We start from the raw sequence: 25,560 nt of genomic DNA, 5'->3' as shown, positions 1-25,560 counted from the left end.
GAAATGGGAAAGCATTACCCCAAGCCGAAGAGATCTATCAATTTCTTGATCAAGTTTTTAAGACCAGATCGGATATCATTCATTCTCCACACATAGAACAGTGGATTAATCACCGAATGAAATCCCGTTAAACTCTGCGCGACATGAACCGCGAAAACCTTGTTCTCCAAGTCAACTATCACGTTAACCGCAGCAACAACAACGACTGGAACGTAAGAAACAAGAGTCATCACCAAAACTATCAACATGTTATTCAAAGAGCGTCTATACTTAATAATATTGAAATCCGAAGTCCTTTGGTTTTCGGTACAGCCATTCGAGACTTTAGAAAGCTTCTTTAAAATCACATACGATCCCAAGTAGCAGAACGTAATCGTAGTTAGGATGGTAACTGCTGTTACTACACCAATATGTAACAAGATGTCGAAACTTCCAAACTGAAGTACTGTAAAAATGACCAAAACTATTCCTAACCATAACGAGAGGACTACCATTTTGACTCGTTTTGCGGTTACCATTGTCTTATATGCTGTCTTGGTGGCTACAGCAAGGTAGCGATCGATACTTATGACTGTTAGAGTAAACAAAGATATCGTTTCCAGAGAATAAGTGATACGAATGTTTACCAGATATATTATACAGAAGACAGACGTTGATTTTTTTAAAGCGGCGATACAATAAACAATGTACAATGGATGAGCAATTGCACCAATTAAGACATCATTGACAGTCAAACTTGCGAGCAAAATCCTTGAAGGAGAGCGTCGAAGAGATGGCGTCTTGATAATCGTTAAAGAGACGAGAAAATTGAAGATGGTTATCAAAATAGATGTAATAACGTAGAGGGTTATTAGAGGTATCTCAAAGTAGAGCTCAAATTCGTCCATTTTGATATCTTTTTCATAGCACTGGTTCAGTTGCGACATTATATGCGCAAACCAACGTCCTTCGCCCTTGTACAGCCTTTATTTTATTTTTGAAAGTATTACCGACAAAAGGTAACCGCTTAAACCACCGCTTCCAAAAAGGTTTAACAAATTCACCGTCTGTGGGCAACGTTTAAAGGGCTTCTAGATGGTACTAACACGATCTGAAACTTCAGCACTCAAAGGGCTTCCAAAGAAATATTTCTTGAATTCGACAGCACTCAAAGGGATTAAATGCGTGAAGCATGCACCAGCGCATCATAAAGATTTTTTGAATCCGGTAGCACTCGAAGGGCTTCTAAATAATCTACCGTAGGAAAACGTTTTGAATCCGACAGCTTTAACTATAATATAACACTTTATTGGATCAGAACAGCACTCAAATGGCTTCTCGATGCTGAGCAAGATTTTTTAAAAAGATACAGCATGCGAAGGGCTTCTCGATGGTGTGACCAAAATTTGATTCAGCACGCAAACCGCTTTTCAATGGTATGGCAAAAATTTCGTAAAGATTCGACACTCAAAAATATCGATGGTATGACCAGGATATTATTAAGTCTGATTCAGCACACTCAAAGGGCTTCTTGATGGAATGACCAAGACCTTATAAAGACTGATTCAGCACTGAAAGAGCTTTTCGATGGTATGGCAAAGATTTCGTAAAGATTCAGCACTCAAAGGGTTTTTCGATGTTATGACCAGGATATTATTAAGTTTGATTCAACACACTCAAAGGGCTTTTCCGGAACGATGTTATAAAAATATTGCATCAGGATTCAGTACTCATATGGCTTCTCGGTTGTAAAACCAATATTCTGTAAAGTTTCAGTAATCAAAGGTCGTGCTTCTCGATAATATGTGACCAAGCTAATAGTTCAGTATTCAAAGATTCAGCACTAAGGGCTTCCAGATGGTTCGGTCCAGTATTCTTCGAGTCTTCGAGAACAAAATATTTCATTCAGCACTCAAAGGGCTTCCTAATGAAGTGGTCGTCAAGTGCTACTCATCAAGACTGAACAAGAGCTTTTAAATCAGCATTCGAATGGCTTCCACTGACATTGCAAGCACATGATTTAATTTCGTTCAGCTCTGAAAGGGCTTTTATTTAACTATTCTACACTCTGAGGCCAGTTGATGTTTGCTGGATCTTATGCAAATAAAACCAATTTTTCATCGCTACTCGCTATTTCAAAATCTATTGCCTGTTACACTGTAATTGGATAATCGATGACAAATATCGACTTTTTTTCTTTCTTTTTTTTTGTTTTTGTTTTGTTTTTTGTTTTTGTTTTTTTGAGTATTTTTTTTAATGTATGGGGTATCAACTCATGTAAATAATCATATTTTTTGCTATTAAAAAAATGAACAACTAAAAAAATCGACTCAATCCAGCTGATAACGTCACTGCAAAACCTGGTGTTATGAAGCCTGTGAAAAATGAACATCAAAAAATAAAAGGAATGTCCGTCATTGTAATAAAAATAAAAAGCTCGTTTGTTATTGTGCTATTGTTATTGATTAAACCTCTTATTAGAAACGTTTTGTTTTTTTTCATTTGGTGGAAAAACATATTTTTTCAAGGGGAAAAGTGACACCTCAGTTGAACAAATTTTCTCGATTCTTATTGGCTAACATTTTCTCTCGATCAGATCTGCTGGAAACGTTGTGTCGTTTAGAAATATAATTTGCAGCAATAACCTGTTCGGCTTTTTTTGACCTATTTTTGAATTGATACCATTATCATTCGGCGAAAAAAGAAAAAAAATCACTGTCAAAATTAACAGAACTAAAGATTTTGCCATCCAGTGATTGATTATTGCTTACTATCAATCACGTGACTTTTTGGAGCTGACTGGGGGGCAAACAAGCGGTTGACTGAGGGGCAACTAGCGGATGTTAAGTCAAAGCATGTCAAAATAAGTCTTCAAACTATTGTATTTGACTATTTCTACGACATGAAACCAGAAAACAAGAGATCAAAACAACCTCCAAGATTCTAAAAGCCATTAAAAACACAGCTATTACCGGAAGTGACGTCTATTGATAGCAACCTATTAGTATACTCTTGTCAGTGGTATCTTTGTTACTCATACAATGAGAATGGGAGATATGGCGGTCAAGCTTAGCAGCTAAAGAGTGAAAACTGCGCTTGAAATAAAAGGGAGGAGTGGGAGGGGAAACGAGAAAACCTGCCAAGCACGATCGCAGAGTATGAGTAGAAGAACCACAGTACATCTCATCAGCTGGCTGACACTTTCCGGTAGTTATCTCGAAGAGTGATGTCAAGGAGGAGTGATCTCATTTATATTCGTACAGAGATACCGCTGACAATACTTAAAGGATTTTAAATAAACTTTATAAATTATGCATCCCATCTATCAAATCCAATTCCTATGGCGGACGCGCTTTCTCGACATCTGCGCCAAATTTGTAGTATTCAATTCCTGAGCACTTTAAAAGAGCAGAAACAGTAGAAACTTTTAAAGCTAAACCTAAGAGATTTTTATTTCAAAAAAATTAATTTTAGTTGATCATATATATATGCGTTGCTAGGCGCATTGAGGTTAGAAATATGCGTTTAGGCGCATTGAGGTTAGAAATGCGCCCGCTATAAGCACTATTTGTTATTATTATTATTATTATTAGCAGTAGCAGTAGCAGTAGCAGTAGCAGTAGCAGTAGCAGTAGCAGTAGCAGTAGCAGTAGCAGTAGCAGTAGCAGTAGCAGTAGCAGTAGCAGTAGCAGTAGCAGTAGCAATAGTAGTAGTAGTAGTAGTAGTAGTAGTAGTAGTAGTAGTAGTAGTAGTAGTAGTAGTAGTAGTAGTAGTAGTAGTAGTAGTAGTAGTAGTAGTAGTATATGTAATAGGACTCCATGCTGTCCAATTAAGAAATAATTGGACGAGGAAAATTCCGAGGACTGACAAAATTGGATGAGTATGCTTGTACGTATGCTTGCGTCTCGGTAAATATTCCCCGATATTCACTTCGCCTTCGGAGAATAATTGCTAATTATAGAGAAAAAAATGCATCACGAAATGGAACAATATAGATCTTATTAGAAATTTTAGGGTGAAATACAGGTGGATTTATTTTTTTCGAGTATTTTAGTTATGTTAATTATCATCCTAAAATTGCCCACTTTTTCTGCCTTTGTCGATCACTACTAGTTTTCTCAGATATAACTAGCTAAAAACTAGTGTGAGCTGCGTCGGTGTTTCTAATGAAACAGTAATGATGAAAAGGTAAATTATACACCGTGAAAAGATGAAAAAACTTACTGACGTATCGGACGCTAGTCCTTCGTCGGAGTAAAAGACCGACGAAGGACTAGCGTCCGATACGTCAGTAAGTTTTTTCATCTTTTCACGGTGTATAATTTACCTTTTCATCATTACTAGTTTTCTCATTGATTTAAAAATTTCATTCAGCTGGCTGATAGTAAGCATAGACATAGACATAGATTCATTTTTGGTACCTGAATGTATCAGATTCGTATCACCTTTTTTTAATCTTATACAAGTATTGAAGCTATTAAAGGTACAAGAAGAAACTTAACGAACTACGACTTTGACCTGAAAGACAGCTCTCCTATCACAAAATGTGTCCATTACCCTTTGACCTAACGAATTTCAAAGCCTAATTTCTTTAACCTCACAATGAACTATTAGAAACAAAAGATTTTGATATGGGTAAAATATGATCAAAGTTTAAGGCCCCGTCCACACGTATCCGGAAATTTTTGTATTCGCAAATTATTTTTTGCGGATACGAAAATGTTTGCGTCCACACGCAGCGTATTCGAATCGTTTTCACCGTCCACACGTATCCGTTTTCGTAAAATTTGCGGATACGAACACAAAAATTTGCGGACACGTGTGGACGCAACCCGTATCCGTAAAAAAAATAAATTTCGGGTACAAAAATTTGCGGATACATGTGTACGGGGCCCAAAGCCTAGGCAACGCCACAACAGCTAAATACTATTTTGATTTATCATTATAATAGATCGAGTCGACAATGAAAACTATTGCTTGTTTTGGCAAAACTCGACAGCTTTGCTAAGCGGGTGCGACATTACTGCTTGTCTTGGACGTCTATTAGCTACTAAAAATCACGGTGCCATGTTTCTGGGTGCTTATGGCCCCGGATACACGGGACAACCTTGTACGTTGTACGCAGCTACAAAATTTCATCAGTCAAAGTCCACACTTCAAACGTTCATGAACAACGGCGCGAACTGCTTCTACACAACTAGTAGAGACTTCAAGAAAAACGTTTGCGCATGCTTGCATTTCAGTTCGTTTTCCAAAAATGGAAGAGCGTTTTAATAGCGTGAAAGTAAGTGTTAATTTTCTCTGAACTTATCACTCATTAATAATTCATGAGGAAAACACAACAGAAATCGCGACCGTGAAGAGTGTTGTAAATCTGATACAAAACTGTGTTCATTTGCATAAACTTTAAGTTGGATTTTCTTGGCCAAATTCACTTTAATTTTGAAAATTTTAGTGAAACACAAAGGAACTAACCTAGACGTTTGATAAGTCATATACAGTATTTGTGTCCATGTTGTATCAGATATACAATCAATCGGCTACGCCTCGTGGTTGTATACAGTCAATTCAAAAAACGTTGTCGTCGACCGGCTCAAGCCTACGCGACTGGACCGAAAGAAATATGGGTAAAATGCACTGAAGCGGTTAAACATTCGTTCTGAATTAATTGTTCCCGCTAGTAGTAAAGATAATAATGGCGAGAAACAATTCAATCCGTCAAATGCATGTCTTCGGGTTTAGAGAAAGAAAAATAAAGTAGTTATGATTCAGTTCACAATTCCGAAAATATGAGGGCATTAAAAAAAACGTCTTCTTCAACACTTCCCGCACGCCTACGAAGGTTCGTGCTGTAAACCAGGCATAACTAGTCAGATAAAATTATGGAGTCAACTCGGCTTCAATGATTACTACCCAGAGTTCCTTTCGGTCCAGTCGCGTAGGCTTGAGTTGGTCGACGACAACGTTTTTTGAATTGACTGTATCTGATACAACACGGCCACTCATACTGTATATATTACACATACAAAACACATCGCGAGTATACTTCATGAGGGACCAACGTACTGTATGAGACAATCTGATTTGAAAATTAGCCCTTAAGTTTCAACAACTGAATCTAGGTTTTGGCATCAGTCGATGAGTCAGGCAAGTTTGAAAATCAAATTTGCATACTTTTACAATGACATAAACACCTTTTGGCATTTTGAAGACTGCGAGCATGCGCAGACGTTTTTCATTCGTGTCTACGATGCGTTGATTGACAGCTTTGTAGCAGGATCAAAATCTTCAAAGCGAGACATCCCTTGGAGAAATTTCGCCATCAACGCTGTGCGCATCATTTGCATTGTGTGTCAGGGTCTAAAGGTTACTATTTTAAGGGGTTACTAACAAAAAATAAATGCAATACAGCATCAGATCTCATTGACAAAAGGCTGCATTGGGACGTTGGTGTTGGTGGACGTAACAGTAGCAGCAGTCGGAGGAATCACTACGACAGAACCGCTAGACTTGGTTCTGCAACAACGACAGCAGCAGCAGCAACAGCATGTACCTAAGGTACCCAGGACAACCAATCCACCGCAAACCACCAGGAACTTTAGGAACGTGGATAGGGATTCCCACCAGCGTACGATCCCTGTGGAGGGAGGGTAAGAATTAATGGTGTACCACAACTGTTGAGAAGATGGCACTTGATTGAGCGAGAAATAAAAAGCAAGCAAGTATAAAAGCTGACAAGCGAGAAAGCGAGGAAACGAGAGAGCAAGGAAGTGAGGAAGCGAGAGAGCAAGGAAGCGAGAGAGCGAGGAAGCGAGAGAGCGAGGAAGGAAGGCAGGCAGGCAGGCAAGCAAGGAATTAAGTAAACAAACAAACTGATGCAAACAACCAAGTAAACTACAACGAAAACAAAAGAATAATCATTCCCGGTAAGCGATCAAGTTTTTTCTTACCACATTCCCAGGTCGATATGGGCAGGTCGCTTTCAGCTAGAGTTAAACTAGTAAGCGTCTCGAAACTTTCGAGAAGTTGCACTCCAGACAAGAGAATAATCTATCGATAAAAGGGGGAAATATTTTGAGAAGAGTTAACAATTGGGCTTTGTCGGTGAATAATGCATATAATATGTTATAGGTAAGTTGAACACCCTGGAATAAAAGGCAACTAGTGAGTAAACTAGTCTGAGCTGCGTCAATGTATGATACATATAAACGAGGGGTTATAGGTAAGCTGAACACCGTGGAATAAAAAGAGAACTAGCGAGTAAACTAGTTTAAGCTGCGTCGGTGCATAATGCAGAGAATGTGATGGGTTATAGTTAAGCTGAACACCGTGGAATAAAAAGAGAACTAGCGAGTAAACTAGTTTAAGCTGCGTCGGTGTATAATGCATATAATATGATGGGTTATAGGTAAGCTGAACACCGTGGAATAAAAAGAGAACTAGCGAGTAAACGAGTCTGAGCTGCGTCGGTGTATAATGCATATAATATGATGGGTTATAGGTAAGCTGAACACCGTGGAAGAGAACTAGCAAGTAAACTAGAGTGCAAACAATATAACCGTGAAACTTTAGTAATACTAAATAGCACAATTTCATGCAAATTCCATTGTTTTCTATTGTTTAATTAGCACTTTTTTTTAACTAACACTATTTAAAAAAAAAGAAAAACTAGCGAGTAAACATGCTAGAGCCGCGTCGGTGTATATTACCTTCAGCTTCAGGTTTGATCCAGTGTCTTGCAGTTGCACTTTCACATAGATCCCTGCCGATCCCAAGTTTCCAGGGGCGCTAAACGATAAACCAGGAACTGCAATCCTCTGGTCGGACTTGAAGTTCTGAGTCCATGAAACGCCAAGTGCTTCCACAGTTATATCAACAGTTGGCGGATCATCGCACTTGTTGATCTTGATTGTCAAGGTTAGATCTTTATTACCAAGGCTTTGATCTTCGCACTTGATTTCGCTGCAGTCAAAGGCGCTTACGTAGCATCCATCACCCAAGGCACGTGCTATATCAGGACATTCATCATTGTACGAGTCTATATAAGAAGCAGCCAATAATATGAGAAGATATTAGCAGTACAATGATTATGATTGGCATATGTATGCCATGAAATACAGTAAAAACCCGCGTATAAGAACCTAGGCTTTTTCAAGTTAGGGCCTAAACAGGTTCTTATATAAATGGTATTTAGTGTTAAATTAGGTTAACTAGGTTCTTAATTAGGTTCTTAACGTTTGTTCAAGAAATAAAATAAAGTTTCATCTTAAGTTGGATTTTTTTACAGTAACCATGTACAGTTATAGTGTTTATAGCATTATTGTGTACAGACTGTGTTATAAATATATTTTTGAAAAGATTGATTCTATTTCTTTCTTCTTTTTTAAAAATAAGAACCTGTTTTAGGATTTTAGCCTAAAATGGTTCTTATGTGAAGGGTGCTTAAAAATGAAATTTTAGCCTAACAGGTTCTTAAATTTTAGGTTCTTATACGCGGGTTTTTACTGTAACCGAACAACGTTTCAAACTAGTTGTTCTAGTTTGAATTCTTTTACGAGTCAATGTCTGTAACGGTCGAGAATCCTCGGACAGTTGAAAAAATCTAAATTGCTCATACTTTACCTAAATACCCTTTGTGGTGAGACATTTTCGAAAATACAATTTTAAGTCCTGGGCGCCTTTAATTTTTTGAGAAATCACTAAAAGTTGATTTTGGGATTCAGAAGTGCTTGGGCACCCTGTGTTGATCGGCGATCGTACAGCTTCGTGATATATTTGTACTGAGGGTTAATCGCAATTTACTATAATTTTCTTTACTTCAAAAAAAGGAGCTTTTGGTGGACGTCAATCAAGGCGTTTCCATGACATTTTATAGGCACGTGCCCTTATAGCTTTGTGCTTTCCGACAATCAATGGAAACGCCTTGTGATCGATGTCCACCAAAACCGTCTTTTTCGCTACAGAAACAATCGCTAGAGGGCGCGTGTGATTGAGAATGGCTGTAAATGAAGCATTTGGATTTTTAAAGCGAGCTATAAAATTCCCTTGCAAGTATGTTTATGATAACGATAGGTCATGATTCGAACTAGTTAATTGCCAATCAGAGTTCGCGTAAGAATTGAACCGGGCAAGGGTCCAATCAGATACCGCTTCTTAATTCGTGTCACGGGGAACAAGGATTCTGGTTTATGGCGCTGTTTTCCGCTTTCAAATCGTAAAATTAAGAGAGAACGTATGATCTTTGGCGGGGACGCTTTCCTCAAACCCCATACATTCTCTCTTATTTTTGCAGCTTTTAAAAACTTGTCACACCCATAGAAATTGATGGAAGAGCCGGAAGCTAAAAAACGAGAAAAAATGTGTGACATTTCCGTCTTGGTCAAAGAAACAGAAGCATAAACAGTCCAGTATTTATTCGAAATTTCAGTAATGCATCAACATCAAGCCTTATATCCACTCACTTGATAATGTTTATTCGCTTGAATTGTGATTCTGGAAATTTCGATATTTCTTATAATATATAAATAAAAGTCACGGGGCTTATAATATCGCGACAGGCGACAACACGTACATTATTTAACAAATATGTATAAAAAAATAGCATTTGAACGAAGACCAGCGATAGATATACTGAAAGTGTGAATTTAAGATTTTATAACTTCAATTTGAAAGTTAGAAATAGCGAAACTTGGCTAAAAATATTATTTTTATAAGAAAAATGTAAAAAAAGTCGATTGGAGCAGCCCATCATTGCCTCCCATTTATCTCAGAACTAGTCGGGTTAAAAATCTTATGTACAGTAAACTATTAAATTAGAGTGGTGCATATTATTCGAAACATTAAAAAAACATTTTGAACAGATTCTATTAATTTGCAAACACGAGTAATATTTAAGAAAAGATGCAAATTTTTCGTGTCTATATGTTATTATAAACATTTTGAATCGTCTGTTTTATTTTATAAAATATTAGAATCTTTCTATCAATTAAACTCAATCTTTGAATAAGATAACAGCAGTAAAGTTATGTTTTTTGCAGTGAATTCGCAGCCAAGACCACGTTGTATTTCACCAACAAAACATTATCTAAGTGTGGGCTGTCTGAACTGAGAAAGGCTTTATATAAACAATTAAAAGACAAGCTTCCCTTACAAATATATAAAGATATAACTAGCTAAAAACTAGTGTGAGCTGCGTCGGTGTTTCTAATGAAACAGTAATGATGAAAAGGTAAATTATACACCGTGAAAAGATGAAAAAACTTACTGACGTTTCGGACGCTAGTCCTTCGTCGGAGTAAAAGACTCCGACGAAGGACTAGCGTCCGAAACGTCAGTAAGTTTTTTCATCTTTTCACGGTGTATAATTTACCTTTTCATCATTACTGTTACAAATATATACTTCGTTTTGAAAAATGTTTCTTATCGAATGGACGACTCAACAGCAAAGATTATTATCGATAAATACAATTATAAATTATAAAATTCACAAGGAGTGAGAGAGAAAGCAGCTATGCGTTCAAGACAAAGCCGGCACCATCCACGCGACACAACATGATTAATGATCCGATTCTTGCTGAATTGATCGATTTTTTGGATAAAAACTGTCATTAGTTTACTTACCTGATTCGGCGTCTGCGAGAGTTAATGTGGCTCCTAGCAGTAAGACGAAAAAAACGATCCCAATTGCCATGTTTGTGGACTAAAAACCTCCCCTAAAAAACTGCACAAGCCCTCGAATTCTCAGAAATGATACGATGAATATTAATGAGGGATGACGTCATCCAGTAAACCGGAAACGCTTCGTTTATATACGACGTTTTCAATCCTAAAAGAAGTCCTAGGGCTATTGCATGCTACTTTTCAACTTTTCCTAAAAGGATCAATAGACAAGACTTGGCAGCAATGGAGGATATTCTCGACCATTTTTTATTTATTGGGGCCCTGAATTTTTCAATTAATCTGGAAGGGCCTCCCGAAAAAATTGAATGCTATCAGGTTGGGTTCTCGAAATGTTTTTGTATCACAGGTATTTTCTCCTCCACCCCCACCCCCCTGACTTAAATAATGAACGGTCCCTTATGTGAACAAGAAGTTAAAGATGAAAAGCACTTTCTTTTGAAATATCCCTCCTCATCAAACAAACGAAAAGAACTACGACAAAAATTTAACTAAAACAAACAATTTAACTCTTATGTGAAAACGATAAAAATTCCATTTTCTTGTCAACCTGAATAAAATAATCCAAAAACTTGTATCATAATACATATACGAATGTCAAGAAGCCAGAAGGGCTGGTTGCCACTGACAAAATAGATACAGTCAATTCAAAAAATGTTGTCGTCGACCAACTCAAGCCTACGCGACTGGACGGAAAGGAACTCTGGGTAGTAATCATTGAAGCCGAGTTGACTCCATAATTTTATCTGACTAGTTATGCCTGGTTTACAGCACGAACCTTCGTAGGCGAGCGGGAAGTGTTGAAGGATACGTTTTTTTAATGCCTTCATATTTTCGGAATTGTGAACTGAATCATAACTACTTTGTTTTTCTTTCCCAAACCCAAAGACATGCATTTGATGGATTGTTTCTCGCCATTATTATCTTATTACAAGCGGGAACGATTAATTCAGAACGAATATTTAACCGCTTCAGTGGTTTTTACCCATATTTCTTTCGGTCCAGTCGCGTAGGCTTGAGCCGGTCGACGACAATGTTTTTTGAATTGACTGTATATAGAAAGCTTGAATTACGACAAACTATCTAAAATACATCAATGTATTTTGATGAAATTAAGATAATTAGCACTGATTGTTCACCGAAGGCGAAGTGAATATCGGGGAATATTTACCGAGACGCGAGTCTTCAAGCGGCGAATTATTGTTTTAGCATATACCAACTTGTGTACAGAGTAACTTATTTTTATGTTATACAATAATTCAATAAAAGCAAACAAGCAGAAACTTTTAGTTTGCGTGACAATTAATTCACGCAAAACTTTTAGCAAAACTTTTAGGCCATACTTCGTTGCCTTTTTAGTATTGATAGGAATGGCATTTACTTTCATTTTTTCAATTTCCTCATCAGAAAATTGTAGCAAAACGATTGCCGGCAGATGCCATTTTGTTGCCGACTCAATATTCCGAGATTCAGAGGTCAATATCGTACAATATTCACCTCCAATTAACCAATGAGCGTGCGCGTTCTTAGGAAATACACAAGTTGGTATATGCTAATATATTTTATATTTTCTGAATATTTGGAAAAAACACCTATGGGCCTTTAGTATGCAGTGCCAAATAAATTATTGTTGTTGTTGTTGTTGTTGTTGTTGTTGTACATACGGGTATGAGTCGCTGGATAGGGTATGGTTTTTGGCCTTGTTGTTTTACACAGGGTATACATTTTAACGGATATATATCGTAAATTTTATGTTTTTGTGTGTACGTCTTGGATAGGGTACTATTTCATACAAACCGTAGTTTGGCAACAAAGCGCCTCATTATTTGGTCCTGATAAAAAGTTGATCAGATCCTTGACGGCTTTGTTATGAAACTCCTATAACACTGGGTAAGATGTGTGTCTTATATAGGGTATGCAATTTCTTGTATGTATCGAATAGGGTATGAATTTTTCACTCTGAATTGTCTTCAATAGGGTCAGGGTTTTATACCTCTGCTGGCGGCACACCCCTAGACAAAACAGGGTCGAAGTACTTCCCTCCCCCTCGGGTTAAAATCCACCGGATGACGTAACGTGAAAACGAAGGATATAGGGAAAAAATAGAAGGAAGAAAAAGAAGAAGAACCGATCAAACTACGGTCCACCCATGGCAAATATTCACAAATATATATCATATTACCCTTTAATCGTTCCACCTGTTTATTCAATAAAGTTAAAATAATAAAATAACATTGAAAATAATAACAATTGACGAGTTCGTGCCGAAGAAAAACCCAAGGTGAAAACGCTGTTTAGAAACTAAAGTCGAAAAAGTTCTATTTTTGGGCATGCAGTCTTACTTACCCGAACAGAAACAACCTCTGGGCTGATCAAAGTCAGAGCACGTTGGGCTAATTCACAGATAGAACCCTGAAACAACCTTTGGGTTGATGTAAGTCAGGGCACTCACTGTAATATAAGGCAAGAAGAAGAAAAACAATACGGAAACCAGGGTTGGAAATCATAATAGTCACATAATCACATATGTTTAATTGACATTTTGCATAGCAATAGTGGTAGTGTTAGCAGGTGCAAACATCGTAGCTGTCGGGGCTGGCGCTACAACTGCTCCTCTTCGAGTGTTTGGCTTCCTACAGCAGCAACAGTAGCAGGACACGATCAGTAGAATCACGAAACATATGACTCCAGCAATCAACAGGTACTGGAAGGTGGTACCGATGGACTTCCACCACCGTACAATACCTGACACAGAAAAAATACAGTTTTAAAGGTCCTATTACACTGTGCAATTTTCTCAGCAATGTGTCTCGCAATGCTTGAAAATGTAACCACACTCATTGGTACGTCAATACTACTCACCACACTCACAGATACGTCAATACTACTCACCACACTCATAGATATAGAGGATATTACATGGGCGCGCGGAGATACGAATTTTATCTTCGAGTGTTCAATTGAAATCTGACGAGTGAGCGCAGCGAACGAGTGAGATATCTAAATTTAACACGAGAAGATAAAATTCGTATCTCCAAGCGGCCATGTAATGTTCTGTTTATTATATAGATATCGATGAAACTTAAATAAAACAAAAGCTCAAAAATTCTTTATTAAAATACGTTACTATGTCAACAGCGATATCTTCACGTGTGAAAGATATGGTATCTTCCACTGGTGAAAGATATCAAGTTTTCGACACTAGAGAAAACCTGGTATTTCATCGATATCTGTATAATAAACGTCAATACTACTCACCACACTCATAGATATGTCAATACTACTCACCACACTCATAGATACGTCAATACTACTCACAACACTCATAGATACGTCAATACTACTCACCACACTCATAGATACGTCAATACTACTCACCACACTCAGAGGTTCCTATGGGCAAGTCACTGTTAGCAATGGTGTCGGTGGTAAACTTCTGGAAGTTTCCCAAAAATTCGATTCCAGTTAGGATTATGATCTGAAATGCAACCAAATGAGTATGAGTGTGAGTGTGAGTGGGAGCGTGAGCGTGAGCGTGAGCGTGAGTATGAGAAGTTGACGTAGCAGCAGCAGCAGCAGCAGCAGCAGCAGCGGCAGCAGCAGTAGAAGTAGTATAGAACAGGAGCATTTGATTATCATAAATGTTAAGCACCTTGAGCTGCAAGTTTGACCCAGTGTCTTCCACATCAACTTGAAGGTAGACCCCAGCAGAGATAAGCGAGCCAAGAGGCTTGATAGACAAACCTGGTACCGCAACCTTTTGGCTTGACTGGAAAGTCTTTCGCCAAGAAAATCCATGATGGTAATGTCAACAGTGACTGGCTCTTCGCATTTATTAATCTTCATAGTCAATGATAGCTCTTTGTCGCCCAAACTATTCTCTTGGCATTTTATCTCTGTACAGTCATCGTTGATGGAGCAACCTTTGCCCAAGGCTCGAGCAAAATCTGGGCAGTTGTTGTTGTACAGCGCTGCGAAAAACATGGCATTTATAATTGATTTTTAAATTCAGTGCCGTAAAATTTCTCCCTATTTATAAGTAAATGTAACTTAACAATAATAGAAAAAAATAAAATAAAATAAATAAGTAAATAAATAAAAGATATTAGTTTTCTAATAAATTTAAGGAAAATAAAGAATGTTTTGGTGACTGACGCAATCTTCAGATTCAAAAATACGATCTATCCATAAGTTGAATCTAGGCTACGTCCATAGTGATGCGTTTTCAAAACGCATACTTTCGATGCGGTTTGGCCTTGCGTTCATACTACAACGATCGAAAAATGCATACATTTGAAAACGCTCTACAGAGTGGAGACATTTGAAAACGGAGAGGCCTAGTGGTGTGGACAAGGAGGCTTTTGAAAACGCTGACGTCATTCACATGCACTTGTATTTCTGTCTTTCGCATGCGCTGATGCATCCATCATAGTACGACATTTCCGATCATATCTGCGTTTTTTTATGGTTTTAGTGTAGACGTGGCCTAAATGTCTTGAAAAACACTGACCATATATAGTTCTAAACAAAATTTTTTAGCAAAGCGAATTTTGGACAGATTTATTCTCGCTCGCTTCGCAAAACTAGGTCGTCAAACTAACTGAATTTTTCATATGTTGTCAAGTTGATTATCCTAGATTCTAACAGTGTATTTTATCCTAAGAATTTTTAAGTGTTGAGCCTATTATGGCCGAATATCAAACAGTACTACTTTTAGTTTTTGGCTTTTTTCTTTAAAATTGTCCAAAATTCGCTCTGAATTAGTCGTTAAGTAATACACTGTTACGTTTATCGTTATTTCCCCTATATTCATTATTCGTTTTGGTCTGAAGAAATACTTGGAAACGCTTTCAAAAAAGACAACTTTTGAGTCTGATTTTTGGAAAAATGACTCTTAGTTTGTTCTGCATTCATTTAATATTCAAAATTATTTCATTCTTTACAGAGAGGACAATGAATCGAGCTAAAACACTTGGAGGTCTTTTGCAACAACTTTTGTCCAATACATACTTTAAAATCTTTGAATTTTTTTTGATCACTCGCTGCATTACAAATCAATGCTCCATTACTGGGGGGTTGAAAAAGTAGAAAAAAAGTATCGAAGTGTTAACGATTCGAGTGTCCACACTGTCCAGACAATCAATTGAGACACTAGTTATACTGTTATGCAGAAATTTTGATGAACAAAATGCAAGTTTATGACTTCAGTGAATATAAAGACTAATGAAAACCGAATAAATGAATAACAGGCTTGAAAAAGTTCTGGATTACTAATCTCTATCATAAGATGCAAAGAGTTTTTTCTGAGGTAGTAATATAACCCGTTAGATTAAAATGTAATAGAAAAAAACACTCACAGAGGTCTGCAATAGCCAATGTTGGAAGCAAAGCAAAAAGAACAGCAAAAGGAGCAGAAAGGCCCATCGTTGATTTTAAGTTTGAACTAGTATAAAGCATAAGTCTATATAGACCCCCTTGTTCATCACCAGCTGTGATGCGAGCTAATTCTTGGAAACTCTGGAAAAAAATTCTGAGAAAAGCTTTGTTTGTTCTGGTTCACCACAGGTAGCCCAAGCTTGGTTTCTGTGGTGTTCTGTTATAAGGAAATGTATGGAGATTCATCACAAATTTCAATAAAATCATTGAAACGTGAAATAAGGCCTCGAAATTTTACCCGATCATTGAGAAATAGCACTTCTTTGGCTCTGCGTGGTTATTTTTTGAATTTAGCCCGTTTTAAGATTTTTTCCCCCACCAGTAAGAAATAAGAGAAGAGGGCCTCGAGTTTCCAACCTTCTCTTATTTCTTACTGGTGGGGAAAACATCTTAAAACTGGCTAAATTCAAAAAATAACCACGCAGAGCCAAAGAAATGCTACTTCTCAATGATCGGGTGAAATTTCGAGGCTTTATTTCACGTTTCAATGATTTTATTGAAATTTGTGATGAATCTCCATACATTTCTTTATAACAGGACACCACAGAAACCAAGCTTGGGCTACCTGTGGGTTCACGGGATTAAAAGGCATCGGTCAAATAATTAGAGGAGTTCGTAAAAAATTGCACATATTTGCATAAACTAGTACGTTCGGTAGACCTCGGTAGACCGTAGACTTTAGACCTACTAAACTTTTTCACGGATATATGGTTTGCACTATAGTATTTTCAGTTAGTGTTTGACTTCATTTGAAATTATTTCATTTCATTATCAAAAACTTGGAAATAAATATTTTTATTTTACTTCTGTTGCTGGACGAAGCCTAATTTTTAACAAACAAAAAAGCAAAGAAGTGCTATAGTATACTATATTTCAAATTATTTACAATCCATGAACAAAGTATTGCAAGGTTTGAATCAGCTTTAAATCTAGTTATCTAGCTAGTTAATCGCTAACCGGTTGGCTCAGTTGGACTTTCCTGTCTCTCCACACTCATCATTACTAACCAACATCGAAGAGACGTAAAAGAACCACTGAGGACGTAAAGAAACCCTGGCAGTGACCACTCTCAGTGTCTACACTTCATACTAACCATCTCTCATGCTTGTAAATTGCATAAAAGCAATCTGTCATTCATAACTCAATGTAAATAGAGGGTATTACATGGTCGCGCGGAGATACGAAATTTACCTTCGAGTGTTGAAAAGATCTCTCACGAGTGAGAGATTTTGTACACGAGAAGATAAATTTCGTATCTCCAAGCGCCCATGTAATATTCTGTTTATTATATAATTATCAATAAAATCAACTTAACAAGCTTTTTATGATTATAAAAAGTTTTTATTTATAAACTAATAGCTTAAATACACACGGTAACGTTATTTTCACGTGAAAATATCAGTTTTTCGAGGAGAAATATGGGTATTTTATGGATAATCATATGATAAACAATTATTATAAACCTCTTTGGGCATACTGTTTTCCAAATTCATACCAAATGTTTATTCACTATAGAATAAAAATCTTTGTTTGAGTTGTATTCATATTCATGTCCTCTTGTGCACGACCGAAGCGGAATGACTAACATGTCTGAAATGGGAAAACATTACACCTAGGCATAAGACGTCTATATGTTGATTGATTGGCTTGGAAATAAATGGTTACCAACAGGGTTCGTACAGGATCCACTGAGAGGATTTCCAAAACTTTCCAAAGCCCTTTGACTAAAATTTCCAAAACCACACACACAGCACAAAAATAAAGCCAAATTCATGGATCTGAAGCATAAATGACATCGCTCCAAGGGCGGATCCAGGGGGGGGGGGGGGGCAAAGGGTGGCTGAAACCCCCCCCCCCCCTTCAGCAGAAAAAAAACGATGCTTTTCTATATTGTTCTCCGTTGTGTTGATGGAAGAAACTCAATTAGCCCCCCCTAAAATTTTGGCTGGATCCGCCCTTGCGCTCTGGTGACCAAAATGCCAGCAGGTTCTGCAACAGGCAATGACTCACGCACACCACACGTACACTACTGCTGACAAAAAAACTTCATTGTTTACAACGAAAACAATTCTTACCAAGGTATAAGCTAGACAAGCTACACAAAATTCATAACTTTTCCATAGCCCAGTAGACCAAAAATCCATTTTCTAGAACTTTCAAAGTCCTGGAAAAATTCCATTATCAAAAACTTTCCAAGACTTTCCAAAACCCGTACAAGCCCTGCACCAAGTTACATCTATTACGAATTGTACCATTTTATTAAAATTTTTGTTTTTGTTTGTTTGTTTGTTTGTTTTGCTTATAATGGTGTATGGCATGCACTCAAATATTAGTTTAGAAAAGGTGTTGAGATATATAGTCCATATGGTAATCACTTTTCAAATTTACAGATTGCATATTTTGTTTCCATGGTAACACAGTTGACCTTGTTTTAATATACTTAAGGAGAAGATAAGAAATTTGAAAGAATGTTAAGTTTCCGAGCAAAATTTTCTGAACTTCTCTTTCCTTTTCTTTGATTCTTCCATATTTCTTTGTCGTCTTTCTTTTGACTAAGAAAAATAAAACAAAATAGGTAAAGTCCTAATAGAGGTTTCACACAATCACATGTTGATGACAGCAAGGGCGGATCCAGGGGGGGCAAAGGGCGGCTGAAGCCCCCCTTCAGCAGAAAAAAACGAAGGTTTTTTATATTGTTTTCCAATGTGCTGATGGAAGAAACTCAATTAGCCCCCCCTCCTAAAATTTTGGCTGGATCCGCCCTTGGACAGCAATGTTGGGAGCATGGGTGGCGTAGCTGTAAGAGTGCTTGCCCCTCATCAATGCAACCTGGGTTTGAGTCTCACCAGGCTCAGTGTTTTATGTGAGTAAAGTTGTTTGTTTGATTCTCTCCTTTGCTTCAAGGGTTTTCCTTCAGGTTCACTGGTTTTCCTCCCTCCACAAAATTCAACTCCTAAATTCCAATTCAATCATGGAATGAGGGCCACAGGTTTGTTAAAAAAGAAAATAAATCACTTTATTTAAGTGTCTAGTCATTCTAGTGCTTTTGCACTAATTGGGGACACTTTTCACTCACACGCACTACCACTACATTCAATATTCTATGCACACAACGCTCAACTCACATGTTGATTTTTACGGAGGGAGGAAACCGAAGAACCCGGAGAAAACCCTTGTAGCATAGGAGAGAACAATAGCTACTGCCTATCAAGTGCTACCCTCATAATAACAAGGACACTTTTTTCATGTTGGATGGTATGCACCATCTAATCAATCATTTTAAATGAGAAATAATTCAATTCTCTAGAGTAAAGGGATTCTATTGTTCTGCTATCCAACATGGCTGTCAGCGATGTTTAGATTGATTTTTATTATGGAATAAAAAAGAAAATAGTCACTAAGCAATACAAACATAAATAACAGGTGTATAGTGTCAAAACGACTGTTTTGAATGACTTCCAACTTCATACCTCTGCTTTTAGACAACGCTGTAGGTTGCGTTCAATGTCATTGCATTTTCCCAGGAACTTTCCAAACCTGTGCTATTGTATTTAAATAAGCAGAAAATATAATTATTTACTTTAGTTTACAAAAAACAGAAACAGAATCTTCACTTGCGTCCCATTTTTGCTATTACTGAAGTGAAATTCAAAGCTCTAAAATATAAAACTATAGGAATAGATGACTTGTACTAACAGGTCATGTGACCCCATCCCCCTTTAAACGAGCAAATGAGTCAAAATGAACTCCAGAAATAAAGAGTGCCTCAAATTTCGAAAGAGGGCAAAGTTTCAGCTCATAATGTTGACTATAGGAGAGATGACATTAAATATAAAATCAAATATTTTACAAGGATTTGTATGGGGAAAGTGTTGGCTGGTAAGCTTTTGCCGTCCAGCACATTTTTCGATAAAAATCTTTATAAAACATTCAATCTTATATCTAATGCCACTTCTTCTGTTTAGCTTATTATGAGCTGAAACTCCACCTCCCTACTAATGCCGAGATGCTCATTTCATTTCTGTTTTTTACTTTGACAAAACTGCTTGTCTTAAGAGAGGAAGGGTCACATGACCTGTTAGTGCAAGTCGTCTATTATAACCTAATAATATACTTAAACTAATTAGTTTAATACCAAGAGAATCAAGAGTATCGGGTCTTCTTCACCCTGATTCTCAACCCCCTGGTTTACAATCATTCTCAAGAGAATGAAATAACAAAAGACATGTGATATAACAAAAGAGACAAATGACGAATCTTTTGTTAAATTCATTCAACATGATGGCTGTGAAAACCATCGATTATTTTACCCTATAAAAAGATACAACATTGCTTATTTTCACTCCTAAGAGATACAGTGAACATGACCAATGCTTTTACCTTGATCCTCTCCCCCGCCCTTCCCCCACCACCACCCTTCCCATATTGCACTCATCGAGCAGAGTTTGTTGAGTTTCACGGGCTCGGCTTTGCATTAGAATTCAAGAATAAAACAATCAGCAAAATAACAATACATAGTTCAAATCAATTAAATAAAGTAAGGAATAAAAGACAAGCCACCAAAAAAATAAAAAAATAAAAAAATAAAAAAATTAAAAAAAAAAGAATATTAAATTGTTATGGACAGCAAGCTTGTTGCATAATGTTGATCGTTTTTCAAAGATGTTTTACACAATTACCTCATCGTGGCACTTGTTTAACATTTCAATAAGTTCCAGACATTTATTATGAAGATGTGGTGCTAGTAGGGGATGCATGTTTATCCAGGAGAGCAAGCTTCAGACCAGATATTGTTGTTCAAATCCACTCTAACTCGTCCGCCATCTTTGTTTGGTTCGAATGACTTCAGCTCGAGATGGGCTTCCTGTGGTAGATAATGCAAGCACAGGAAGCCCAATTATTTTGGGTGGATTTTCTTTTAAAAATCTTTGTATTTTATTTTTCTAATAAAGAATTTCTATCTACGGACGGCTAGAAGTTTTTGGTCTAACTTCACTTCCTATTCAAGCTAGAAAGTATCTGGTAGCCACTGTGGATCCTTCCTTCTGCAGCTAGGGAGGTCTTCGTTGAAACTACATAAATATATTTATTTATGACGGCCCAATAAGTTATTGGCTGGGTAATGTGCATGACGATTAAAGGAAAAACCCCAAAGACAAGAATATATTAAAGATTTTCGAATATTAAAAAAAAATATATAAATAAATAAAAATAAAAAATTACACCTTAACAACATGAAAAAGGCAATTTCCTTAATCACCTGTAATTCATTCGTTTCTTTTCTTGTTTTCCCTCTTTGTTGACCTGTTTTGTTTGTTTTCTTTTTTCTTTCTTCTTTCTTTCTTTCTACCTTTTTTCTTGTCCCCCCCCCCCCCCCCCCCCCCTTTTTAACTCGTGGATACGCGATGCGTAGAAACGAGTTATTGTGAGGGGTCTGAATATGCAAATGTGTCACTCACTCATTCGTTTATATCTTCTTTCTTGTTTCTTGTTTTATTTTACGTCAGTTGTAATTATCGGACTAAACCGGCTGAAATAACTCTGACCCCATTCAAATCCTTCAAGAGCTTAGGTGCTTTGAAATTTAGGATAGTGATGAATTCAATTTTGTGGAGGGAGGAAAAACAGAAAATCGATCCTGCGGAAAAAGATAACTCGAAAGAATTAAGGCGGAGAATATTCGTAATTTGAAGTTGCGCTTTCCTCTTTTCTTTAATTCTTTCTTTTTTTCTGCATCAAGTATCAGATAAAAAGAATGCACTATATTTCTAATCCGTGGGCGTTTCTTTCATACCCTTTTTGTTTGAATTTTTAAGAAGTAAAATGAAAAACAAGACCCTTTTTCCTAAATTCATGAGATCAGATATCCCTTAAGGGACTATGCAATAATTATCGGGAGGGGTGGGGGGTTCTAAAATTAAAAGGGGGGGGGGGGGGGGTCAAAAGATTAATTGGAGTGTAGGGTGGAGGGGGGGGGGGGGGGTTAGAAGCTAATTGCTTGAATATGAAGAGGGGAGGTTAAGAGTTTGCTGTTTCCCGTTTTATTTTTATTTCATCGGCAACTTTTATGTACTATATACAAAAATCGACGTCTTATTTTTTTTTAAGAAAAGGAATTTAATGCCTTTTTATGTTCGTTTACATAATATATACAGCATAAGTGGCCGTGTTGTATACAATATATCAACTCGAGGCGTAGCCGTAGCCGTAGGAAGGGGGGGGGGGGGGGGGGGGGGGGGAGGGTCACGCTAAACATAATCACGGAAAGTCAAAATGTAGCAGTCCACTCTAAACAGTGGAGACGTGAAAAACATTAAAGCTGGCCTAATCCAAAATCTAAGTACACAGAGGTACTATGTTTTAAATGTCAGCTAACATTTTACATCATTTTTGAGTAATACTATGAGGTTTTTAAGCATGACAATGCAATTTCTTATGATATGACAACACAGAAACCTAGCTAGGGCCATCTGTGACGCAATAAGTGAGCAAGTGTTTTTCTCATGTAAACTGAAGGCATGATTTGTTCGCCTGTAAGGAAGAGCCTATCGTTCTAGGATCATTAGCGTCCCATGCGAACAGGGCCTCAGATAAAGCAATAAGGAGTAATGCACTGGCCTTTTGAACAACATTGCGCACGACAGTATCCAAACATCCATATCTGTTAGTCGACTGGTATTGCAAATATTATGCGCCGAACATAAACACCTTACACTCGTTTCGCTGAGTCCACGAACGCCAAGATATTTCTTTTGCAGTTCTTCACTGATACGCTTGTGTGACCACTTAAACTTGATATCAAAATCCTTAATTTCTGCAGGATCAATAAACCTCTCCATTTTGTTCAGGGAGTCTGCCAAGCAAACTTCCGCCCGTCATAAAAAAAACAAAACAACAAAAAACCTGCTACGTTTAGACTTTCCCGTATGAGTGTAGCGTCAACCCCCTGAAATGTTCGTAAGCATGCTTTTTAAATGGGGACTGTAAGACTATGAAAAATGAAAATAAAAAAGCATTACAGTCTATTTCTTTTTTACGTCGATTTTTATATACAGTCAATTCGAAAAATGTTGTCGTCGACCAACTCAAGCCTACGCGACTGGACCGAAAGGAACTCTGGGTAGTAATCATTGAAGCCGAGTTGACTCCATAATTTTATCTGACTAGTTATGCCTGGTTTACAGCACGAATCTTCGTAGGCGAGCGGGAAGCGTCGAAGAAGACGTTTTTTTGATGCCTTCATATTTTCGGAATTGTGAACTGAATCACAACTACTTTGTTTTTCTTTCCTTAAACCTGAAGACATGCATTTGATGGATTGTTTCTCGCCATTATTATCTTATTACTAGCGGGAACAATTGGTTCAGAACGAATATTTAACCGCTTCAGTGGTTTTTACTCATATTTCTTTCGGTCCAGTCGCGTAGTCTTGAGCCGGTCAACGACAACGTTTCTTTTGAATTGACTGTATGGTACCTAAAAGTTGCCGGTAACATAAAAAAAAAACAACAAAAAACGAAAAACCGCAAACTCTAGTAGTATCGTAAATTTTTGTTAACGATATATCTTCTCTTTATCAAAGTTGAAAATATTTTTAAAAAATAAAGAAAAAAACAAATAATATAAATCAGAAAACTCATGAATTGTAAATTTCTATTTAAATGATATCTGATCTCGTGAATTTAGAAAAGAGGGTCTTGTTTTCCAATCTAATTTTTTTAAAAATTCAAACGAAAATGGTATGAACGAAACGCCCACGGATTATTTCTATATTAGCCAAGAGTTAAGAGTTAAGATCTAGTGAAAAATAAATAAAAATAGAAAAGTTTTTCTGTCACTAGATCAGTCTAAAATGGGTGTCATTTCAACAGAATTTGCTCAAATTGTACTAACTTCATACCCGAGAGTATTTGAATACTAATAGCTATATATTCTGTTTCCGAAGAAATTAATATTCACACCTATTGTTAAAACGACAACACAGGCTGCACGAGGTTTTTCAAGATATTTTCTATCACTTTTTTAACACTAGTGTTGAGAAACGTAAAATTAATTTTACATAAAAATTTTATAGGAGTAATAGGGATTAAAAATTCCGAAGTAAAATGCACAAATAATTCATTTAAAAATATATGTGGATAAAAGTATTATGGGACGACCGCTCTCGGTACGAGCTACGCGCGGGATCTTTATTCCACTTTCTCCGACTCTCTTCTTCTTCTCTCTTCTGACTTAAACTAATTACATGAGCTCTATCTATAATAACTTCATGACAGGTGTCACTCCACAATCAATGTGATATTATTGCTGAGTCTTGATTGGCTAAAGGAAATAGTAAATTCCTAAGTGTGATATTTTATTAAAGAGTAATACGAGTAAACATCTTACAATCAAACATAACTTAAACTAAAGCTAATATTTGAATATATGGCAAATGTGTAGAAAAGACTGTGAGGAATATTTCTATCATAAGATTTAAAAGAATAGTGCTAAAATAACTAATCAAAGGAGTAAAGAGTGTTTAGGGTGTAATCAGAGGTGTACACGCTAATGGGAGGAGCTAAGAGGTTTACTTGTGAATTCAATGCATACCATTATCTAAACTTGTGCGTGATGGTAGCCTTACTTAAATCTTATATCGATATTTTTAATAACTAATTGATCGTTCTTTATCTTGTTTTCATACGATAAGAAATAGTAATTAGAAAACTGATGTCTAGCTTAGTCTGTAAAAACATTTATTTTCTCTCTCATGACAAAAGCACTTTCAAACAGCCATCTATTCATTAAAAAAAAATAAAAATACAAAAATAAAAAGAATAAATAAATAAATAAAAAATAAATAAATAAATACAATATAAATAAATAAATAAATAAAAAAATCAAGCAAAATATAAAAAAATCTTTAAAGATTCCTTTGTAGAAGATGTCACATGCTAAGGAAGAGTTTACTGAGTTTGACGTAAATGTGTTGCCTAAGATACGTTAAGAAGCAACTGCTATGTAATTTTTGCGCTTTGGTTAAAAACAAGAGCATAACCAAGAGTGAATGCGTAAAGATATAAGTTTGGATCGTTTATTTATTTCGTTTTGTTTTTCGTTCGTCCTTTCGACTTCCTTTGTTCCTTTCTCGTCTCATTATTCTTATTTTTCATTCTTGTTTCTGTCTTAGTTTTCTTTATTCCTTACATCAGCCTGTCTTTCTCTTCTTTTGCATTTCCTTTTCATTTAACTTTAGTTCAATATATCTAAATTTCTTATTTATTTCGAACATTTTATGCTCAAAGGAATGACAAGTGGTCTTAAATGTGGAAAAAATAAAATAAAATAAAATAAAATAATAAATAAATAAAAAACAAAATTTCGCCTGAGGTTAAGTGTTTTATTGTATCATTGTATCATTAGACAATTACCAATAATATGGATAAAAAGCGCGCCATTTAGCAATTTTCGCCATTTTGTTTTTAG

The 25,560-nt window shown here is 36.6% G+C and overlaps 2 protein-coding genes and 1 pseudogene across 3 annotated transcripts; all 3 read right to left on the bottom strand.

Annotated features, from left to right (window-relative positions):
* Window positions 1–4,386: 4,386 nt before the first annotated feature.
* On the bottom strand, window positions 4,387–10,733 carry LOC116307781 (uncharacterized). Its single transcript, XM_031718088.2, has 4 exons — window positions 10,600–10,733; window positions 7,689–8,017; window positions 6,930–7,029; window positions 4,387–6,616 (listed from the first exon to the last, which is right to left on the bottom strand). The coding sequence occupies exons 1-4, from the start codon at window positions 10,667–10,669 to the stop codon at window positions 6,393–6,395; spliced, it is 723 nt and encodes a 240-aa protein (XP_031573948.1). The 5' UTR covers window positions 10,670–10,733; the 3' UTR covers window positions 4,387–6,392.
* Window positions 10,734–12,859: 2,126 nt separating this feature from the next.
* LOC116307782 (uncharacterized) lies at window positions 12,860–16,158 on the bottom strand (annotated as a pseudogene). Its single transcript, XR_016119051.1, has 4 exons — window positions 16,014–16,158; window positions 14,309–14,627; window positions 14,035–14,134; window positions 12,860–13,401 (listed from the first exon to the last, which is right to left on the bottom strand). The product of XR_016119051.1 is annotated as an uncharacterized LOC116307782 (transcript).
* A 1,766-nt stretch (window positions 16,159–17,924) lies between these two features.
* Window positions 17,925–20,950, bottom strand: LOC116307772 (COX assembly mitochondrial protein 2 homolog). Its single transcript, XM_031718077.2, has 3 exons — window positions 20,772–20,950; window positions 19,563–19,634; window positions 17,925–18,644 (listed from the first exon to the last, which is right to left on the bottom strand). The coding sequence occupies exons 1-3, from the start codon at window positions 20,847–20,849 to the stop codon at window positions 18,564–18,566; spliced, it is 231 nt and encodes a 76-aa protein (XP_031573937.1). The 5' UTR covers window positions 20,850–20,950; the 3' UTR covers window positions 17,925–18,563.
* Between the last annotated feature and the right edge of the window lie 4,610 nt (window positions 20,951–25,560).

Source organism: Actinia tenebrosa, unplaced genomic scaffold, assembly GCF_029948245.1.
Source record: "Actinia tenebrosa isolate PJP-AT-01 unplaced genomic scaffold, QUT_ActTen_1.0 PGA_scaffold0__85_contigs__length_37466705, whole genome shotgun sequence".
Taxonomy (NCBI): Eukaryota; Metazoa; Cnidaria; class Anthozoa; order Actiniaria; family Actiniidae; genus Actinia; species Actinia tenebrosa.
The sequence above is the reverse complement of the archived record's forward strand: the minus strand, read 5'-3'. Positions and strand labels throughout refer to the sequence as shown.

Bases quoted from the DNA above. Each gene is read 5' to 3' on its own strand.
- LOC116307781 (XM_031718088.2), bottom strand. From the start codon at position 10,669: ATGGCAATTGGGATCGTTTTTTTCGTCTTACTGCTAGGAGCCACATTA. The intron at 7,030-7,688 runs GTAATATACACC...TTTTATCGATAG, and splicing joins GATCAAACCTGAAGCTGAAG to ATTATTCTCTTGTCTGGAGT. The intron at 6,617-6,929 runs GTAAGAAAAAAC...CTCCCTCCACAG, and splicing joins CATATCGACCTGGGAATGTG to GGATCGTACGCTGGTGGGAA.
- LOC116307772 (XM_031718077.2), bottom strand. From the start codon at position 20,849: ATGCATCCCCTACTAGCACCACATCTTCATAATAAATGTCTGGAACTT. The intron at 19,635-20,771 runs GTAATTGTGTAA...TAAATACAATAG, and splicing joins TAAACAAGTGCCACGATGAG to CACAGGTTTGGAAAGTTCCT. The intron at 18,645-19,562 runs GTATGAAGTTGG...TATTTTTCTTAG, and splicing joins AGCGTTGTCTAAAAGCAGAG to TCAAAAGAAAGACGACAAAG.